This window comes from Gopherus flavomarginatus, chromosome 1 (genome assembly GCF_025201925.1).
Source record: "Gopherus flavomarginatus isolate rGopFla2 chromosome 1, rGopFla2.mat.asm, whole genome shotgun sequence".
In the NCBI taxonomy this organism is placed as follows: domain Eukaryota; kingdom Metazoa; phylum Chordata; order Testudines; family Testudinidae; genus Gopherus; species Gopherus flavomarginatus.
In genome coordinates this window covers 103,286,263-103,307,682 of record NC_066617.1, presented here as the reverse complement: position 1 = coordinate 103,307,682, position 21,420 = coordinate 103,286,263, and the positions used below count along the sequence as shown (strand labels likewise).

Below are 21,420 nucleotides of genomic sequence, written 5' to 3'. Positions count from 1 at the left end.
CCAGTCTCTGTGACCCCTGCCAGTAGAGTTAAAGCTGTGATCAGTGGCCACTATTGCAGGGGAAAGGGACATGATAGGACAGCTGCTGGAGGACTATTAGGGTTGAGCAAGGAATTCAGTGTCTACGCTAGCACTACGTTGATGGAAGTAGGTTGATTTTGGCTCTGCATCGTTGGGGGGGGTGGTTATTGTGTTGATGTAACAGGGTGCCTGCATCGACAGCAGACAAGCTTAGGTGTAGATGTATGCAAAAAAAAGTTGAAACAAGGCAACTTAGGTCGGCCTACCTTTGCAGTGTAGACCCAGCTAAACAGGCTTTAAGAGTACAGTAACTCCTCGCTTAATGTTGTATTTATGTTCCTGATAAATGCGATTTTAAGCAAAACGATGTTAAGCAAATCCAATTTCCCCATAAGAATTAATGTAAATAGGGGGAGTTAGGTTCCAGGGACATTTTTTTTCAAACCTCCCCCTGCACACACTGTAAGTTTTAAACAAACAATTTAATACTGATATACAGCGATGATGATTGTGTAACTTGGTTGAGGTGGTGAAGTCAGAGGATGGAAGAGGGTGAGATATTTCCCAGGGAATGCCTTGCTGCTAAATGATGAACTAGCTTTTGGCTGAGCCCTCAAGGGTTAACACATTGTTGTTAATGTAGCCTCACACTCTACAAGTCAGCACGAATGGAGGGAGGGGAGACAGCATGCAGACAGAAACAGACTCTCACCCTGTGTGAGAGAGATGCGCACTGCCCCTTTAAGTACGCCGACCTGACTCTAAGTACACTGCCTTCTTAAGTAGATCAGCAAGTTGGCTGCTCCCAGGAAGCTCCCTCTGTCCGTCTAGAGCCCTATCATGTCATTTCCCTCCCCCCTCCCCCTGGGCCGACCATAGAGGGGGCAAATGGGGCAATCTGCCCCAGGCCCTGCAGGGGCCCTGGCCCGGAGGTGGTCCAGGTCTTCGGCAGCATTTCGGTGGTGGGGGCCCTTCAGTGCTGCCAAAGACGCAGAGAGACTGAAAGGCCCCCTGCTGCCGAAATGCCCCGCAAGCAGGGGCGGCTCCAGGCCCCAGCACGCCAAGTGCGCGCTTGGGGAAGCATGCTGTGGGAGGCGCTTTGCTGGTCGCCGGGAGGCAGCAGGCAGGCTGCCTTCGGCGGCATGCCTGCGGAGAGTTCACTGGTCCCACGGCTCCGGTGGACCTCCTGCAGGCACTTACTTAAATGCCTAAATATGGATTTAGGAGCCTAAGTTTAGGCTCCTATTTTTGTAAACCTTTGGCCTTCATGCATTATTTTATCCTTGGTCTTAGTGATGAGACTCAGGTCTGGGCTACGCTAGCAGGGGGATTCGAACTAAGATACGCAACTTCAGCTATGTTATCCATGTAGGTGAAGTTGAAGTATCTGAGTTTGACTTACCTGGCCGTCTTCATGGCAGCGAGTCAACTGCCGCGGTGCCCCCGTTTGACTCTGCTTACTCCTCCTACCGAGGTGGAGTACGGGCATTGATTAGCAGATGGATTTATCATGTCCAGATGAGATGTGATACATCGATCCCTGATACATCGAACACTATCTGCCAATCCGGCGGGTAGTATAGACATACCCTGACTGTCAGGAAACAGGGACTGCAAAAGAGCCAGATCTCCATGCAACCTCATGAGCGCAGTGGGCCTGTAATAGGCTGCCTACTTAGCTACACCATCTGATTGGGTGGAAGAGTAAGCAAACTGGCTCTTAAGCCCAGCAGCAGTTCAGTGGCCACTCAAAGCATTTGCCTACAGCTCTCACTTGTTCCCAGCCTTGTTCCTTCATAGTTCCAGTTCTGTTCTTGCCTTGTCTCACTCTCAGGAACCCGGTTCTGACCCTCGTCTGCAATTCTTGACTTCTGACTCTAGTTCTGACCCTTGGGTATGGCCTCTGAGGCCTGCTCCAACCCCTAGGCCTGATACCTGCTCCAATCCTAGACATGACCATCCAGGTCCTGGCCACTGACACTGACTGTCAAAAAGGGTGCAAATTGTGAAGATTGGTTTTGTAACACAGACACCTTTTTAATAGGAAATGAACTGAAAGCACCAATGCCAAACAGGGTAGTCACAGGATAAGTCTTTTCAATCATTACTGACCTCAGCTGAATTTGCAAAATCTATGGTTAAATAATGAGGATGGTTGGTTCCTTGTTACCGTCTTCTCTGTCCATATTTTGTGATACCTGTGCAATTATATAGGAGATTTCCTAGAGTTGCATCAGCAGCGATCCTCTAGAAGAGTGGTTCTCAACCAGGGGTACACATACCCATGGGGGTATGCAGAGGTCTTTCAGGGGGTACATCCACTCATTTAGCTATTTGCATAGTTTTACAATAGGCTACATAAAAAGCACTAGTGAAGTCAGTACAAACTAAAATTTCATACAATGATTTGTTTATACTGCTCTGTATACTATACACTGAAATGTAAGTACAATATTTATATTCCAATTGATTTATTTAATAATTATTCGGTAAAAATTAGACTGAGCCATTTTTCAATACTAGCGTGCTATGACACTTTTGTATTTTTATGTCTGATTTTGTAAGCAAGCAGTTTTTAAATGAGGTGAAACTTGGGGGTATGTAAGACAAATCAGCCTCCTGAAAGGGGTACAAGTAGTCTGGAAAGTTTGAGAGCCACTGCTCTAGAGCGGACATTGGAAAGTCCCTCTTTCCACAGTTCCATACACAAATGGTGGAAACTGAAGTCCACAGTTTCAATGGCCCTCAGATCCAGAACTGTGCAGGGGAGAATTCCATCCATGAGGCCCGACCCCTTCCCCACAGCTATATAAGCTAGGGGAAGAGAAGCTAACACAGAGAATCAGAGATAAGCAGCTGCAGCAGGAACCTGTATGAGGTGGGATAGCTCAGTGGTTTGAGCATTGGCCTGCTAAACCCAGGATTGTGAGTTCAATCCTTAAGGTGGCCATTTAGGGATCTGGGGCAAAAATCTGTCTGGGGTTTGGCCCTGCTTTGAGCAGGCGATTGGACTAGATAACCTCCTGAAGTTCCTTCCAACCCTGATATTCTATGAACCTACAGACTCTAAAGAGGCCATAAGCTGGCTTTTTACAGCTTTTACTCAGGATAGTCTTTCCCCTGTGCTGACTGGCTGTTTGTTATCTCACATATTTACCTCAGCCTCACTCCACCTGTCTTCCACACTCCCCTTCTTCCCATTACTCTAATCTCCTCCCTTTCATGGGCCCCCTACCTTTTCTCTCTCTTTTCTCGGTTAATCCCCTTCCAACAAAACCTCACCCCCAAAATTAGAAACGAAACACAAGAACAACAACAAAAATAACACCCCCTGGCACCAACATGATGTTTGCAAATCACTGTGTTGTTCACTCTGCTCATATGTAATATCCCTTACCCACAATCCTTGATCTTAATAAAAAAAATAAATTGGAGATATACCAATCTCCTAGAACTGGAAGGGACCTTGAAAGGTCATCTAGTCCAGCCCCTGCCTTCACTAGCAGGACCAATTTTTGCCCCAGATCCCTGAGTGGCCCCCTCAAGGATTGAACTCAACCCTGGGTTTAGCAGGCCAATGCTCAAACCACTGAGCTATCCTGCCCCCTTGTCTATTTAAATTGTAGGCTTTTTGGTGCCTTGTTCAATGTCTGTACAATGCCTGGCACAATGGGGCACTGATTTTAGCTAGGGTCTCTAGGCGTTACCATAATATAAATGATAATAATAGAATCATGTAATCCCTTTTATGAATCACTGTCTACATATCCGCTAGAACAGGGTATGCTGGTGGTTTAACAAGTTAAGAAAAAATGCGTGAGCCAGCCCAGTGACCAAGCAGTATTGATCTGTACTGCCACAAAAGAGATCTAGATTTAACTGCAGCTCTTGCCTCCCATGCAGCCAAGTGACAGAATCTGGGACTGCTGAAGATGCCTTATAGTTAGGGCAATGTTGTTAGTCAGAAGCAAGTTGGATAGGCTGATAAAGAAGCAATGTTGGCAGGCTCCCAAAGGAGTCCCAAAGCAGCTTGCTAAGGCTAGTGGAGCGGTGGCTGCAATGGGAAGGGAAGGGCTCTCATTAGAAAAACTGGAGTCTGACTTTGGCGCGCCATCATTTTTCTGGCTCAGTGCTAATGTAATAAACCTGGATTGTCACCTACCACCCAGGGCTTGCTGCAGAAGTTATAGATGGAGTAAAGGGAGTTGACACTATGGACTCCGCCATACTGCAGGCCGATGATGAGGCTGCGAAAGTCCTCTCCCAGTGCCATGCTGTAGGCATGTTGTCGAATCAGAACAAAGTCAGGCTTAAAGGACCTAGAAGACACAATTAGAGTGATTTTAAAAAAAAAATAATCAGCAAGGCTCCTTTCTCTCTTTTGCCTCCATCCTTCCCCCTTTTGCTCTCCTTCAAATAGACGGAACCTTCTCAGGCTACAGTATTGTATCAATTATACTACAAAGAAAAACCTAGTTATAAAAAAAAAAAATCCTACATAACTACGAGCACAAGGGCTTAGAAACTCTCCAGATAGATTTGCCAGAGTTTCCATTTCAGACAGGCTCACACAGGAACAACCTATAACAGAAGCCAAAGATCATAATTTCTCTGGTGCGGTGGGGGAAATTCTCCCTAGTAATCCCAATAATTCTTTTTTTGAAAATCTTGGCCATATTTGGTGACACTTGTTGCAATGTGCTGCACAGATGATGGAGGAAAAGATTGTTTTCTAATGATGGGACTGGATATTGAAATGAAGCCCACTGGGTGGGAAGATCATGCACAGATTTCCAAAGATATCTCACACATCCAGGCATCCACACACATTTCCTTTTACTCACAGATCGCAGTGCATATTGGATGCAGACGGCTAGAACATCTACACCTAGGGATCATACACTGCAACATAATTAGCACATCTTCAGATTGCCCATCCAGTGATGGGACTTACTGCGTGAGCAATCAGCTCATTATCCTAGCCAAGACTCACCATGGGATCCTTAGGATTCCAAATGCAGCAACTCTCTAACCAAACTGGAGGCCCTCCAGGGTGAGGCAGTAGGAGATAGCTTAGGTATCAACCAGATGGAAATAATCCCTTTGCATACTGTATCTTAGGGCCAATTCAAAGCATTTGGAAACAGCAATTGGAAAGGTTGGCCAAAACAGAGTTCAGCAGCTTGTACCTTGAATGCACTGGAGGGACTTTTCCACTGACTATGGGGACTATTTTACATTTAAACAAGGTTTGCATCAAGGGCATAGAAAAAACTTCCATATTGCATTAAAGTTCTTAAAAGAAATTAGTTCTGTCCCCAGGACCCATTACCTCACTGACTTTGAACATTTTCCTTGCTATGAGACTATAATTTCAATCTTTAGGATGTATGAACTGGAACTATTTTGGTTTTATAGCCCCAACTTATATTTCTGTCACTCTGGCTGGGAAATCTGAGATGGCAACTGGGCCAGATTGTGGCAAAGAGTATTGATAATAAAACTCAGAACTACTTGTGGTTTTAAATTTTGTTTTATTTGTTGGCCTTGGACTTTTGTTATTAATCTAGACATGGCAAGAAGCATGCTTTGCCCTTGTTATGAGGCAAGAGGCAGAGGTTTTGAAACATCAGACACCCTCCCCTGTAGTATTTCTAACCCACACAGACTCTTTAATGCAGTGAGTACCAAAGGTGGCATGTTTCTCAATCAGTGCAAGGTTCAATAGTACAGCCCTCTTGTTGTTTATTGCATGTGCAGCTGATGTATGGATCTTCCTAAGGTGAGGCAAGTGGCGACCCCATGCTCGGAAACAGCGAGAGAATACAAATCTTGGCAGTTTAACTGCTTGACTTCTGCTGACATTCCATGTAGAAAGCACCCACTGGGCAGCCAAACATCCCCAGAAAATAAATTAACTCTCTGGATGCCAAACGTTCAGGATTCAGTGCCCCCCAGTGGGCTGTTAAACATTCTAGGGTCTAAGCAACCAGATGCTCTAGGTGCATCTTAATTTCCCTCAGGTTCAAGAAGAGAGGTTGGCACAGCAGTACAAAACTATTAAAAACCACCCAAACCCTTCCTTGCAACCGGTTTTGGAACTGGTCCTTACCGCACTGGAATGTATTTTATTCATGCAGTCCTGGTACTAGCTTTTGTGCCCGCACATGAACCTGCTATATTGACATGCACACCTTTCCCCCCCACCAGCCGATAGCGAACATTCAAGGGTAAGATCAAGAATCACACTCTAAAAAAAGCTGTTACCAGCTGAAACTCTGGGTTGAAAGACTTCAGCCTGCTTGAAGTTTAGAGAAAACTATGGACTTTTAGATACCAAGGAAGCAGGAGATCCCACTATAACAGATGGCAATGATAATGCAGAGTAAATGATGGAGCCCTGCTATCTAAACTCTATATCTTGTATGAGAATAGGATCAGTTTCATTGGTCTGAACCCCTCCACTGAAAACAAACAGTGGGAGAGGAAAGAGGGTGCCAATAACCATATACAATAGTATGATTCTGTCCTACCACTGCTCCGGGCTACGGATCTCTCACAAGCCACAGCTGAGAAGTGGATCTCTCTTTGGAGATGTGGGGAATAGCCAGGTCCCAAAGTATCTTGAACAATAAGAAACAAGAGGAATGAGTGCAGGTTCTGCAACCACTAAGGTAAAAGCAGCAAGTGTGACGAAGAGGAGTCTTCTAGGCATCTATAAAAGAGAAACTGAACCTAGTGGGAAAATGAGAGGCTGAACGATAGAAATTGCAAGAAGAGAGATCAAAAGGAAAACAAAGGGCATCATCCTTCGGGGAAGCTGGCGAGCCAGCAACTCATAAGGGCAATGATATGAATAGCAAACAGCTAGCTGTGTGGCCTTGTACCTGGGAAGAAAGAGGCTTGGTTCCCACACAGAAGGGGATTTCTCTCAATGATGTACATTTAGTTTTCTTAGGAGAGTAGGTCATTTTTGAAACAATTATTCATTCAGAGAGGTAAATTATGTTCTAATACAATGAGCCCTTGAATTTTAGAATGGCTAACAGTATTACAGTTTCCTTTCCCAGCTCCACTTATCCACACAACAAGAATGACAGCCTAAACAGAAAGTTGACAAGTCATGTAAAAGAGAAAGGCTTGAGAGAAGACTTCCTTTTCAAATGACATTAAAATAATTGGGCCTGGCAGGGTCTGTAGCATCTATGCATTGAAGTCCCAAGTACCCTCATCTGATGGGGCTAGGAGTGTGGAAATGGTATGCAGGCTCAGCTCTTGACCGAACCCTTCAACCCAGGTTTTGGAATAGCACTGATGGGCCTTGTTTGCGTAGAACCATCTCTAGACCTCCTTAGCCAAAACAAAGGTTGCTCGAAAGCAGACAGGCAGAGGAAGAAGCTACCTCAGAAATATAGTGGAAAGTAAAATGTTATGGATAAATGTGAAATGTGAAAATCCAGAACAGCAGCTCAGAACATACCAGCAATAACTTGCAGCTGTGCCTTGTATGCTTCACGCAGGTGCCCTACCTTTCCAGGCAGAAGTAGGCTTCCTGAATGCACACTCTCTCTTCCCTACTATGACCAGATGGCTTCAGCTTTAGGCAGAAGGGAGAGCCCTTCCTCGTCCCAGCCTCCCCAAAAGCCCTTTCCCATACTCAGCAGAATCTAAAGATGCAAGTTCAATTGTCATTTACACTACATACCACTTTGGCCCTGTAAAAGAGCTTTCAAATAGGGGTAGCTGTAAACTAGAATGGCACGCAGGACTGTCGTGTAAATGAGAATCAGACCCTTTGCCATTTAAACACTCTCACAAAAATTTCATTTTCAGATTAAACTGATTTGCAATATTATATTTTAAAACATATTTTAGGTTTATTCTTCTCTAATGCCGACCTTGGAATGCGCATGCATGGCTTTGTCATCTCTAGGCTTGGACTGTGGTAATATTCTCTACTTAGGGTTACCTAGAACCTCCAGAAGCTCCAAACAGTGCACAGTATAGCTGGCCACCTCCTGAGAGGCGCAATTCACCACAAGCACAAGAACTTGCAGTTCTCTCCTCGTCTGATGTAACTTTCCACTTGTCCCAGATGCTATTCAAAGTGAGTGGCTGCCTCTCACCCTAGAGCTCATCATGACCGTTCAGATTGGAAGGCTATTGTTGTCCGTTTCCAAAGTTAAGCACCCCAAAAGTGGCAGCAGTGGATCACAGTTGAAAGTCTTCTGCCTTTGGAAGCTGGAAGCATCTTGACTATGAGGCCACCATGCAAGGCATTTATTTTGGTTTGTATTTGAGTGACTGCTTTTTGTTTTGCTCCAATGTGTTTTAGTTCAGTTTTCTAAATGGTAAAACCAGGGCTGGCTCTAGCAATTTCACCACCCCAAGCACGGCGGCATGCCGCGGGGGTGCTCTGCCGCTCGTCGGTCCCGCGGCTCCAGTGGACCTCCTGCAGGCGTTTCTGCGGACGGTCAGCTGGTCCCGTGGCTACAGTGGACCTGCTGCAGGCGTGCTGTGGGAGGTCCATCGGAGCCGCGGGAGCAGTGGACCGTCCCCAGCCACGCCTGTGGCAGCTCCACCGGAGCCACCTGCCGCCCTCCCAACAACCGGCAGAGCGTCCCCCGCGGCGTGCCGCCCCAAGCATGCGCTTGGCGAGCTGTGGCCTGGAGCTGGCCCTGGGTAAACCTAATTTTAGCAATGGACCCAACTCAGAGACATGGATCCAAAGACCCATGGCTTTAGGGAAAATTAAGATCTGAATCCAGATCCTAACTTCTTGGCTCATGCTCAACTATACCTAAATTTGTGCTTCAGTGTTTGCTATTGCACCATTTAGCTGTCTTGGCAACAGGTGTGATGGAAATTAGTAAATAAGCATTTGAAGGACAATTCAAGGGAATTCTTTTCCTGTTGTTCTCATAGCCCTCGTCCAGACTAACCCGCGGCATCGGCGGGTTAAAATCGATTGCTCGGGGATCGATATATCGCGTCTAGTCTGGACGCGGTGTATCGATCCCCGAGCGCGCTTACATCGATTCCGGAACTCCATCAATCCGAACGGAGTTCCGGAATCGACGCGGAGAGCCGCGGACATCGATGGCGCCCCGTCCAGACTGGTGAGTATCTCGATTTTAGAAATTCGACTTCAGCTACGTTATTCCCGTAGCTGAAGTTGCGTATCTAAAATCGATTTTAATTCCTAGTCTGGACGTGGCCATAGTTAAACACTCCAGGAGCAGTAGCAAGGGCTCTGACAGCGGAAAATGCTCTAAGAAGCAGACGAGAATCAGATCTGAAAAGATCATCAGTAACATTTCACTGCAGTGGTTAGGTTCTCCAGCCATTGTGGACTGGAACACAGCAAATGACACCAGAAAATCCTGCTGGAAGGTGTCATTTCCTAGTTCTGATTATAGACTTAACTCTGGCTTGTTTCCTTGGTCCTTCAGTTGTTCATAGAGAACTCCAAAGACCTTCATGAGCATTATTAGAAAAATAAAATTCAGGACTATGTTATGCTGTCAAAACACCTTTTAAAATCCCTTCTCCCTCCCATCAACAAGTCACCCACAGACAGTCAAAAATTACGTCTACTTCCACAAATAAGGTCTTTTTGACCTAGCACTTTACTTCTGCGTCATTAGATTTCTTTTGTGACTGTGAAGGAATCACACAGGAGGGCAGCTGGCCATCTCTTCTATTCATTTCAGCACTAACCATCTAGGTCACTCCAAGAACAGAAGGTTGCACTACTGTGACATCTTTTTCCCTTTGCACTATGATAAGCTTATGGAGCTCTTTGACCATTCCATAGGAGGAGGGTTGTATCTCTTTCAGTCTCACAGGGCACTCTGTTTCTCATGTTCACACAAGAAGGCATCTTGGATACCAAAGACTGAACTAAAGTATTTTAAGTTTTCTGAGTGATCAACCTGTTTTACCTAAATTCTCTTACAGAACCTCTCTTATCTTTTCAGTACTCAAAGAAAGGGAAGGAAAGTGTATAATTAAGCAATAAGATACAAAAGGCTATGTGTTGCCAGGGGATTAATGGAGTCTACAGGCAATGTTCTGAGGCACAAGGCCAAAACTTGAGTGATTTCAACTACCTAAACAGTGCAATAATCGCCCAAGTATGCACTACCTCAGGTATGTCTGAGCTAATATGAAATGGCATTTATGAAATATGAACAAATCCTGTCTGTGCATTACCTGGGTGTTAGTGATATAGTTCTGACATCACTGACAATCAATTACAGAGCTTGGCTACTTTTGGTTTTACATCCATTATTATATATTTCACAATGTTAGAATTACTGTATGTTCCCAGATTTCTCATTATATTAATTTAAATAGCATCGTAAAATAGAAAATCTTCCCTTTCAACCAAACCCTCACGTCTTAATTTTCTACAGAAAGGGGCAAATCCTTCCTCCCTTACTCATGCAAAGAATCCCACTGAACTCAATGGGACTAATCATGTGAGTAATGTGACTGGGATTTGACCTTTGGAAAGCATTATTTGACAGTGTAAAGAAGAGGAGTAGCTGTTTTAAACAGACAGTTGGGGATTCAATGTACATGGCAGAGGGGCATTGCTGGCACATGATGGCATATATTACATTGGTAGATGTGCAGGTGAATGAGCCTCTGATCATCAACCTCAGCCTGGACTAGTCCACACAAGAGATCCACTTCCTGGACACTACAGTGCTAATAAGCGATGGTCACATAAACACCACCCTATACTGGAAACCTACTGACTGCTATACTTACCTACATGCCTCCAGCTTTCATCCAGACCACACCACATGATCCATTGTCTACAGCCAAGCTCTACGATACAATTGCATTTGCTCCAACCCCTCAGACAGAGACAAAAACCTACAAGTTCTTTATCAAGTATTCTTACAACTACAATACTCACCTGCTGAAGTGAAGAAACAGATTGACAGAGCCAGAAGTCACCTACTACAGGACGGGCCCAACAAAGAAAGTAACAGAATGCCACTAGCCGTCACCTTCAGACCCCAACTGAAACCTCTCCAGCGCATCATCGAGGATCTACAACCTATCCTGAAGGACAATCCATCACTCTCACAGATCTTGGGAGACAGGCCAGTCCTTGCTTACAGACAACTCCTCAATCTGAAGCAAATACTCACCAGCAACCACAGACCACACAACAAAAGGGAGGGAGGGATAGCTCAGTGGTTTGAGCATTGGCCTGCTAAACCCAGGGTTGTGAGTTCAGTCCTTGAGGAGGCCATTTAGGGATCTGGGGCAAAAATCTGTCTGGGGATTGGTCCTGCTTTGAGCAGGGGGTTGGACTAGATGACCTCCTGAGGTCCCTTCCAGCCCTGATTCTATCATTCTATCAAAAACACTAACCCAGGAACCTATCCTTGCAACAAAGCCCGTTGCTAACTCTGTCCACATATCTATTCAAGGGACACCATCATAGGACCTAATCACATCAGCCACTCTATCAGAGGCTCGTTCACTTGCACGTCTACCAATGTGATATGTGCCAGCAATGCCCCTCTGCCATGTACATTGACCAAACCGGACAGTCTCTATGTAAAAGAATAAATGGACACAAATCAGAGGTCAAGAATTATAACATTCAAAAGCCAGTCAGAGAACACTTCAATCTCCCTGGCCACTCAATTACAGACCTAAAAGTCACAATATTACAACAAAAAAACCTTCAAAACCAGACTCCAATGAGAGTGTCATAAACAGATAGCTAAGGGTTAATGTCTCTTTCACCTGAAGCACCTGACCAGAGGACCAATCAGGAAACCGGATTTTTTCAACTTTGGGTGGAGGGAATTGAGTGTCTAAGTCTTTTGTGAGTCTGCCTGCTTTCTCTGAGCTTTGGAGAAGTACTTTCTACTTTCTAGTCTTCTGTTTCTAAGTGTAAGGACAAAGAGATCAGATAGTAAGTTCTATGGTTTCTTTTCTTTGGTATTTGCATGAATATAAGTGCTGGAGTGCTTTGATTTGTATTCTTTTTGAATAAGGCTGTTTATTCAATATTCTTTTAAGCAATTGACCCTGTATTGTATCATCTTAATACAGAGAGACATTTGGATGTATTTTTCTTTCTTTTTATATAAAGCTTTCTTTTAAGACCTGTTGGAGTTTTTCTTTACTTCAGGGAAATTGAGTCTGTACTCACCAGGGAATTGGTGGGAGGAAGAAGTCAAGGGGAGATCTGTGGGTTGGATTGCTAGCCTGATTTTGCATTCCCTCTGGGGGAATAGGAAAGTACTTTTTGTTTTCAGGATTGGGAACAGAGAGGGGGAGTCTCTCTGTGTAGTTTCACAGAGCTTGTGTCTGTGTATCTCTCCAGGAGCACCTGGAGGGGGGAAGGGAAAAAGGATTATTTCCCTTTGTTGTGAGACTCAAGGGATTTGGGTCTTGGGGTCCCCAGGGAAGGTTTTTCAGAGGGACCAGAGTGCCCCAAAACACTCTAATTTTTTGGGTGGTGGCAGCAGGTACCAGGTCCAGGCTGGTGGCTAAGCTTGGAGGTTTTCATGCTAACCCCCATATTTTGGACGCTAAGGTCCAAATCTGGGACTAAGGTTATAACAGAGAGACTGCTGAATTGGAATTAATTTGCAAAATGGACACCATTAAATTAGGCTTGAATAAAGACTGGGAGTGGATGCGTCATTACACAAAGTAAAACTATTTCCCCATGTTTATTGCCTACACACACACACTGTTCCTCACACCTTCTTGTCAACTGCTGCAAATGGACCATTTTGATTATCACTACAAAAAGTTTTTTTCTCTCCTGCTGGTAATAGCTCACCTTAACTGATCACTCTCATTAGAGTGTGTATGGTAACACCCATTGTTTCATGTTCTCTCTCTCTCTCTCTCTCTCTCTCTCTCTCTGTGTGTGTGTGTATATATGTGTGTATATATATATATATATATATATATATATAATATACGCACACACAACATGAAACAATGGGTGTTACCATACAGATATATATATATATATCTTCCTACTGTATTTTCCACTGCATGCATCCGATGAAGTGGGCTGTAGCCCACAAAAGCTTATGCTCAAATAAATTGGTTAGTGGTGCCACAAGAACTCCTGCTCTTTTTGCAGATACAGACTAACACGGCTGCTATTCTGATTCTGGCACAGAGAAATCCACAGGTGGCAGAGTGGGGTCCAGTGGCCAAGAGAAGGGGATTATGGAGAGTACCGGGAGCCACTGCAGCCACAACTTAGAGCGACCTCAAGGTTGCTCTAAATTGCTTCTTCAGAATGGACTTACATTTATTGGCCCAAGGACCAGGAATTCATAAAGCTGGGTTACATGCTCCTCAAGCCATACAAGAGCAGTCTCCAAAATCCATTCCTATATTTTTTACTTGTAAACTGAACAAATTTGTCATGAAACTCAGTGATGAACAATAAACATGGAACCTCATATAGCCATTTTTTGCAATCACATTTCAGAACAGAACCACACTTTAGGAAAAGTGGTAGAGATCAAGAAGTTATCAGGAAAGAGATTGAAGATTTTAACAGTCCATGTTACAACAATGGCAGAAGCCAATGGGGTTGTACATGTGTAGGTTTGGCACAGTTAAATTTTTATTATTTTAACATTTCAATTGATAATAGTGAAGTTCATTTTCAAGCATTTTTTTATGTTTAGCCATTTTAATTTTCACATAGTTGTACAAAAATAATGGGTTTTAAGCTTTTAAATGTTCACAGCGGTGGAAAATTATGAGAGGGTGTCAGACAATTATTTAATGGCAGACATTGAGTTCAAAATGTTAAAGCTTTATAACTAGGGCCCTACCAAATTCACTGCTGTGAAAAATACGTCCCAGACCATGAAATCTGGGCTCCCCTGTGAAATCTGGTCTTTTGTGCAATTTTACCCTATGCTATACAGATTTTAGGATTTCATGGGGGAGACCAGGGTTTCTCAAACTTAGGATCCCGACTCAAAAGGGAGCTGCATAAGGGACAGAAGGCTATTGTAGGGGAGTCACAGTATTGCCACACTTACTTCTATGCTGGGTGGCCAAAGAGCGGTGGATGCTGTCCAGATGCCCAGCTCTGAAGGCAGCGCTCCATCAATAGCAGTGCTGAAGTAAGGGTAGTAATACCATACCAAGCCACTCTTACTCATGTGCTGCTGCCTTCAGACCTGGACGGCCAGAGAGTGTCGGCTGCTGGCCGAGGGCCCAGCTCTGAAAGCAGCACCACTGCCAGCAGCAGCAGTAGCAGCACAGAAGTGAGGATGGCAATACTGTGACCTCCCTACAATAATCTTGCAACCTCCCCTAGAACTCCATTTTGGGTCAGGGCTCCTAGAGTTACAACACGGTGAAATTTCAGATTTAAATACCTGAAATCATGAAATTTATGATTTTTAAAATCCTATGACCAGGAAATTAACTAAAATGGACAGTGAATTTGATAGGGCCCTATTTATAACCATTACAAGCACAAATTGTCAACAACACATGTCCAAATACACACAGTAAATATCCTTAAATGAACTCTGAGTTCTTAAGCAGCATTTTTCTTACTTTACCTATCTGTAGGTTTTGTTGATTATTGATGGAAATATTTTTTGTTGCTTTGTGTGTGCACAGTGAAATCAATGTTTAGCAACATTTACTGATAAAAATCTACTCTTTTCACAACTATACCTGTAGAACAAAGCAGACTTTGCCCCCTCCTTTCCAACATTCATTTTTCCTCTGAAACATCACTAACAGAAACCCATGAAGAAAAGAGATGAATAGGAGCAAAAAAGTGACAAAACTTAAATACTTTAACTAGCTTTTGCATTCACTTCACTATTTAGCTAATGAATGATAACTCAGACCTTGGCTGCACGTTTCTTAGCAGAAGGAATATGCGTAAATGTGAACGGGCCAGGGAGGGGTTTTAATCTCTAAATTGTTCCCCACCCTTGTCTGGTAACAGTGACTTCTGCTTTCTGGCAGCTGCCTCCACTCCAAATGTTTTCCCCATAGCTGTCAGCATCCCACTCACATGTTGGCTGGACGCCAGCTGCTGGAGAGGTGAAGAGGGACATTATTCATCTGGGATATAACTAAACCCCGATGAGAGAAACAGTCCCTTCAAGCAGCTGTTTAACAGCAGCAACTGGAATGGATGCAACCAAAGAAAACCCTAACCTCCCCATTGTGCTTCTGCTAAAAAAAGTGGGGGAGGGAGAGGGAGATGATGGTGGAAGAATAAGGCAATCATCTCTCTTGTGGGAATAGTTACTAGAGTTTATAAAAAGGGTGTTGCATGTGCTAGATTGTTACATATGAAATACAAGCTGCTAAATTCTACCCTGATTTACATCTTGGTCTAACCCACTGACTTCCCTGGGTTGCTGAGTGCTTAGGTGAGGGTAGCAGTTTGCTGGGGGAGATGGTGAGTTGGTTTTTCTTTAAATACATATTTTAAAAGTTACATTCTGTTTGAAATATACCAGTATGACATCTATTTAAAATAATCAGCCAAATTTTTTTCATTTAAAATACATTTATTCTTCTGTACACTTTGTGTTAAATATATGGTACATATTGGACTGCTACAATACAGTACATTCAGTAGATCATGGAAAAACTATACGCTAATCATATTATTTTTCCATCTGGCTTTTGGGACACTACATTCTACAGATCAGTTTCTTCATCCTCCTAAACTTTCCTTCCTTTGCAGGGATTCCCAGTTCGGCTTTAAATAAGACAGGACATTTTCCTAAAATGTGCGTGGAATTTACCCAAATGATGAAGAGGCACCAATTAGGGTTCTTCTATGAAACATGATTTCTGGAAGATGTCAGAGGTGAACACTGAGTTTCCCATTAGAGAACTTCTTGGATCCACACATACCTACTAGCTCTCTCAAGCTACTTTCATGTATCCTTTGCAGAACAGTGACGGAAAGAACCCACCCCCTAGCAGTGAGCAGTCCCTGGGTGACAAAAAATACTGATCGCCTAGCAGTGAGCAGCTAATGTGTGGCAAGAAAATACCTGTATAGGACAAGAAACCAACCACCTCTTGCAGAGGACAGCCTCTGTGTGGTAGAATATCCACTTCTTGGGGAGGAGGGGGCCTATGTGACAGAAAAACATCCACTTGAGACGGGATCATCCATATGTGGAATTAAAACATTCACATCCCAGAGCTGGCAACTCATATAGAGCAGGAATATACTTGCCTCCTGGAGTGGGCAGAGACTGAACAGCAGGAAAGGACCTGCCCCCAGCATGGCGAGTTGCATGTGGAAGTGGCAGTTTCCCATTCCATGAGATCATATAATGGATCACAGTGCAAAAGCATGTAGTGGAGAAACGCATTTTTAGGGCATGATGGATTTAGGATTGTGATGCAACAGGCTCCCGACATGTCATTAGAACACATGCAAATGCTAAATCAGCTGGAATCAACAGAACAGTCATAATTAATTAAAGAGACAAATGGGCTTGTACTGAGGACACAGAACATTCATTGACCTCTCCACAGTTGTGACTGACAGGGGCATTTCAGCCAGCTAGCAGAGTGAAGCATGCACATTGTTACACAAACAGGCTGAATTGCAGGCAAAATCTGTAGTACTAATCCCTAGCCCTGCAAGAGACCTTTGCTCACCCTGTAGGATTTCCTTCCCAACAGCCAGTTTTTTTAAGCATGGCGGGTTCCACTTCTCTTCACTTTCAGTCTCTCTCTTTGCCAGTGGCCAATTCTGTCTCATTTTGATCCAACGGAACAAACCCACTCCTTTTCTCAAGCATGGTCTGTTTGTATCAATCTATTTAGGTACATATGACTCTCTTCAGTGCAGTACCTAAACCTCTCACAGTTAGTCATTTATTATTTGTATTATAGTAGTGCCTCAGGGGCCCAACTCACAGACCAAGACGCTATTGTGGAGGGCACCATACAAACACACAAAGAGATGGTCCTTGTCCTTGATGTTCGTATCACTAACTGGTGGCAGAAGAACTAGAGTGCCAAACAAGGAGCCTCTAACTGAAGGAGCCCACCAGGGAGGCAACAAGAGGGGAGCAATCTGATACATATTTAATTCATATCTTTAAAATTCTGAAACACTCCCACAGAAGCTGCTTTTCCCTGTCAAAGAAAACACTTCTAGATTTCAATGTGCCTCTGCTTTCTCCTCCACATCTACCAGAGATAACAACGACAGACACGCTAAGCCTGGATGCAGGGCCGGTCCACAACATTTTGACATCTGAGGCGGGGAGCTCAAATGATTCCCCCATGTCCCCTCGCTTGGGCCAAAACTTTGAAAGGTCTCAATTCTGCCTTCTTTCTGTTCTACTCCTCTCATGGTACTGCTCTGCTACCTACCCCAATAAAGGAGAACTAACAACTTAAAATGTTTTGTTCAAAAATTTTAAGTAACACTTAACTTTCAAATGCCTGAACAGCAAATGTAACTTTTCTTGTCAGCATAGTAAACACTGGCATTTTTATCTGTTTGAATAATCAAAGTGGTGCTTTCTGTGCCTTCTTGGTTGCGAAGATTTGAACTGCTTCCTGAAGGTCCACAGTCTGGGCCAGCTCATGCTCTACTGAGATGGTTGCAAGGCCGACCAGCCTCTCCTGTGTCATTGTGGAGCGTAGATGTGTTTTTATTAACTTCAGCATGGAAAAGCTGAGTTCTCCACTGGCAACTGTGACAGGAAGTGTTAGCAGTATGCGCAGAGCAACAAAAGCATTTGGAAAGAGGGTGGTCATCTTTTTTGTGCACATATATTCCAGAACAGCCTTTGGAGTTGATCCTGCTGAAATGTATCTTGAAAGGGCTTTCAGTTCATCACCTAAATCATTCGCATCAATATCGTGCATATCATCATGTGTCAACACTGTCTCTAGTGCCCTGCATTGCTGGTGTAGGTCTTATTCAGGTATAATGAGGAGTTTTGGAATATCATACAACATCTCAAATATACTGCTGGGTTCCTTGAGCTGCATGAAATGTTCTTCAACTGATTGTATTGCACAATCTAGAACCTAGTTAAAGAATTCAACTTTGAATTGTTGTTTGGGGTCTCTTATGGGATTAACCCATTCCTTGTAATCAAAATGTCTTCTTCTTTGGTGACTTGTAATCTTGAATGGCTGGGAAAATAGCTGCCGTGTGAAGTTCTTCTGCCAACTTCGGTGCACCCTTCAGAACATTTTGAAATCCCTCATCTGGCCGGTAAGGCTGTAGGTATGTCTTCGCTTTGTCCAGTTGTTCCATTGCTCCAGATATATCAAGGTCAACACTTTGGAGTCTCTTACAACATTTATTTCAAACAGTATGTCATGCCACAACAGTAAGCCACACCAAAATTTGAAGTTATGTATGTTTTTGGTGATTCCATTTCCCTCTGCCACTGTTCTCCCATGGACAGTTCCTGTCATAGCATTATCCTCCATAATGGCAACTATGGCATCATCTATCTTCATAATATGGTGTTTGATAGGCTTTATCGCCTTCACTTGACTTCCCCACTGTGTGGCACTCAGTGGTTTAAGAAGCATATTGAGCCTCCACTTGACTTTCCCATAGTTTCCCATATGTTGCTTCAAAATTTGCCATCCATGAATTGCTGCAGAGAAAAATACATAGATGTTTTGAATTACATCAAAAAATTCAGCAGCCTCACTAGAAGCTGATGCTGCATCACTGACCACCAAGTTCAATGAATGAGAACTGCATGGGACAAAAAAAGCTCAAGGGTTTAACTCTCGGATCTGTGTCTGAAGTCCTTTGTTCTTTCCTCTCATGTTGGTACCATTATAGTAGCCCTGATCTCTCATGTCAGCTATTGCAATTTCCATATCTTCCAGCTTTTTAAGAAGCACATTTGTCTTACCAGCTCCTGTAGTATCATCAATGTCAATAAATTCTAGAAAATGCTCTTTGACAGTCACCATTGCAGGGACATTTTCATTAGGTTCTGTTGTTGTTATGTAACATGTCTGCCCCTACAAGTTGGCAGCAAAAAGGGCTGGGTTCAGTATCCAGGGGTTCCTTTTCAATAACACAATGCAAAACCTGCTCGAGCTCCCACCTGGTGACCTGGGACAATTACATACCACCCCCTCAGGTGCCTCTAGGAGGCAATACTTCCCCTCTCGCAAGCACAGAGTCGGAGGGTAGCAAAATCCTTTTAATATAGGAGGGAAGCAATGTGGCATCATACTGGGGAAACACCACAAACAGGATTCATAACATAAACCATGCGCAAAAGACCCACCAAGTAAGTTTTGACAGTGTCCTTTTCCCCTTAGGGTCTTAAGTCCAATCAGCCCAAAGTCCAACAACCCAAAAGTCTCTGTCCCTGGGTTCAAAAGTTTATCTGCAGAGTTTTACTCCCCCCCCCAGCCTGGGTGGAAATGGGGGGGACACAGGGTGTTAAGGGGCACCTAATGTGGGCTGGGGCCACCTGCCCCTCCTCTCCGTGGAGTTCTGCTGCAGCCTTCACCATGACAAGCTCCACTCCACCAGCTGCGCCACTCCTCTGGCCGACCTGTGAGCCTCTCCAGCCATCCCCACAAACTGCTCCCTCTGCTTGCTTGCTGTTCCGTGGGCCACTCCAACCATCCCACAAACTGCTCAGCTCCACTCCAATCATTGTTCCGTGGGCTGCTCCAACCGTGCTGCAAACTGCTCCGCTCTGCTAGCTGCTTTGCGATAGATCTTCAGGCTCCCCCACTAGTTAACACAGCACTCAGCTCAGTAAGTTTAGCTCTTTTAGTGATTTCAGCTTGTAGTAGGGGAGCCCCAGTGCTGGTACACCATTGGCCCAAAGTGAATTCAGCCCAGCAGTCTCTAGATGGATTCCTAATGGAATCAAAATTAGCTCTGCTCTTCAACAGTGGAGAGAAGAAGGTGCAATTGGTGTTCCAGACCCTCAAAAGGGGCCAATACTATCACACCAGTCCCCAACCTCTCTCAATCTACTGGGTTTTGGAACCCATGTCCCTTGTCTAGCGAGTGCTACTTAGTTGATGGTGAGATTCTCTGTCATAAAACAGGTTCATAGTCTCTCATTCACATATTCAGGGTAACAACACTTTATTCCTTCTGCCCCAATAACAGAGAAATTGAGGATCCCACAGCTGTCAAAGTGACCATTTTAGGCTGCCGTGGGCTATGCTAGGCAGGGTGGGTGTGTCTATGCAAACAAGATCAGCCCCTGAAATTCTTTTCCACATTCGCCATAATTCACCACCAGATGTCAGGGTAGAGCTCATCCTGACTCTGCTTACAGTTACAAAATACACCATTAAAGTCATTTGTTTCGTATGGCCGATGTCAGGTGTGCAGTCCAGAATAACAGAGTAATATCTTTCTGACTTCAGATCTGCCACAATCTTCCGTTTGACTTTTGTTGCCAGTAACTGTACGATTTCATTTCAAATTGTTTTTCCAAGGTAGTGGTGTGTGCACACTTCTTGGATGGTGACTCCTCTTAGATGTTCCTGGAGTACAGCAAACTCAGCCATCAGCTCCATAATTTTAAGGAAGTTTCCATTGTTTTGCACATACAGCTGATCTAAAGTGCCACACAGTGCTAGGTTTTGGGTAGCAAACTTTACAGAACATTTTGCCAGGAAAGAGACTCTGATGCAATCTTCTCTTGATGCTGATCCTCTTTGGTGGCCTTTAACCTTAGTCTCATCTCAAGCTCTTTCCATCTATGGCAGCGGTCCCCAACCTTTTTGTGGCCAGTAGCACATTCATGTTTTCAGAAGAGTGTGGCGGGCGCCAACTATTACTCACATACGGGGCCAGCTCCAGGCACCAGTGGAGCAAGCATGTGCCTCGGGCAGCACATGCTGTGGGGCGGCATTCTGTCAGAGTGGTATTTTTTGTTTTGTCTTGTTTTGTTTTTGTGTTTTGGTTTTTTTTGACGCCAGTTCTGGGCAGTGCAAAGAGAAGCCGGGAGGACAGAGAACACTGGCGCCCACAGCCTGCAACCCCGGAGTTCTCTGTCCCCAGCTCGGCACTAGGCAGATGCACATAAATGCCCTGGCGGGCACCACGTTGGGGACCACTGACCTATGGAATGCTCTCTGGTGATTTGCTGCCTTCTCATGGCATGCCAGATTTCTAGCCAGATTTTTTCCAGTCCTTTGTTCCTGTAGAACCCAATGTGGCTGGAATATTAGACTGGAAAAGTTTGCAACAAAAACAGTATGCAGCATTCTGGGGTTTTGAGTACATAAGCCATGACCTCTCCAGTTTGTCACCATTGGGGATTTCATGCCGATAATGTGTTGGATGGAAACTTCTATTTTCATTGTCTTTGGGGAACATGAAGTTTTTCCACTTGCTGTGGCCCACGCAGT

General features: G+C 44.3%; 1 protein-coding gene across 2 annotated transcripts in view; it reads right to left on the bottom strand.

Moving 5' to 3' along the window:
• SYN3 (synapsin III) overlaps positions 1 to 21,420 on the bottom strand; it is a 291,194-nt gene that overhangs the window by 195,567 nt on the left and 74,207 nt on the right. For both annotated transcript variants that reach the window (XM_050926612.1, XM_050926622.1), the window contains exon 5: positions 4,184 to 4,340. In XM_050926612.1, coding sequence (XP_050782569.1) covers positions 4,184 to 4,340 — 157 coding nt within the window. The remainder of the gene's footprint in view (positions 1 to 4,183; positions 4,341 to 21,420) is intronic.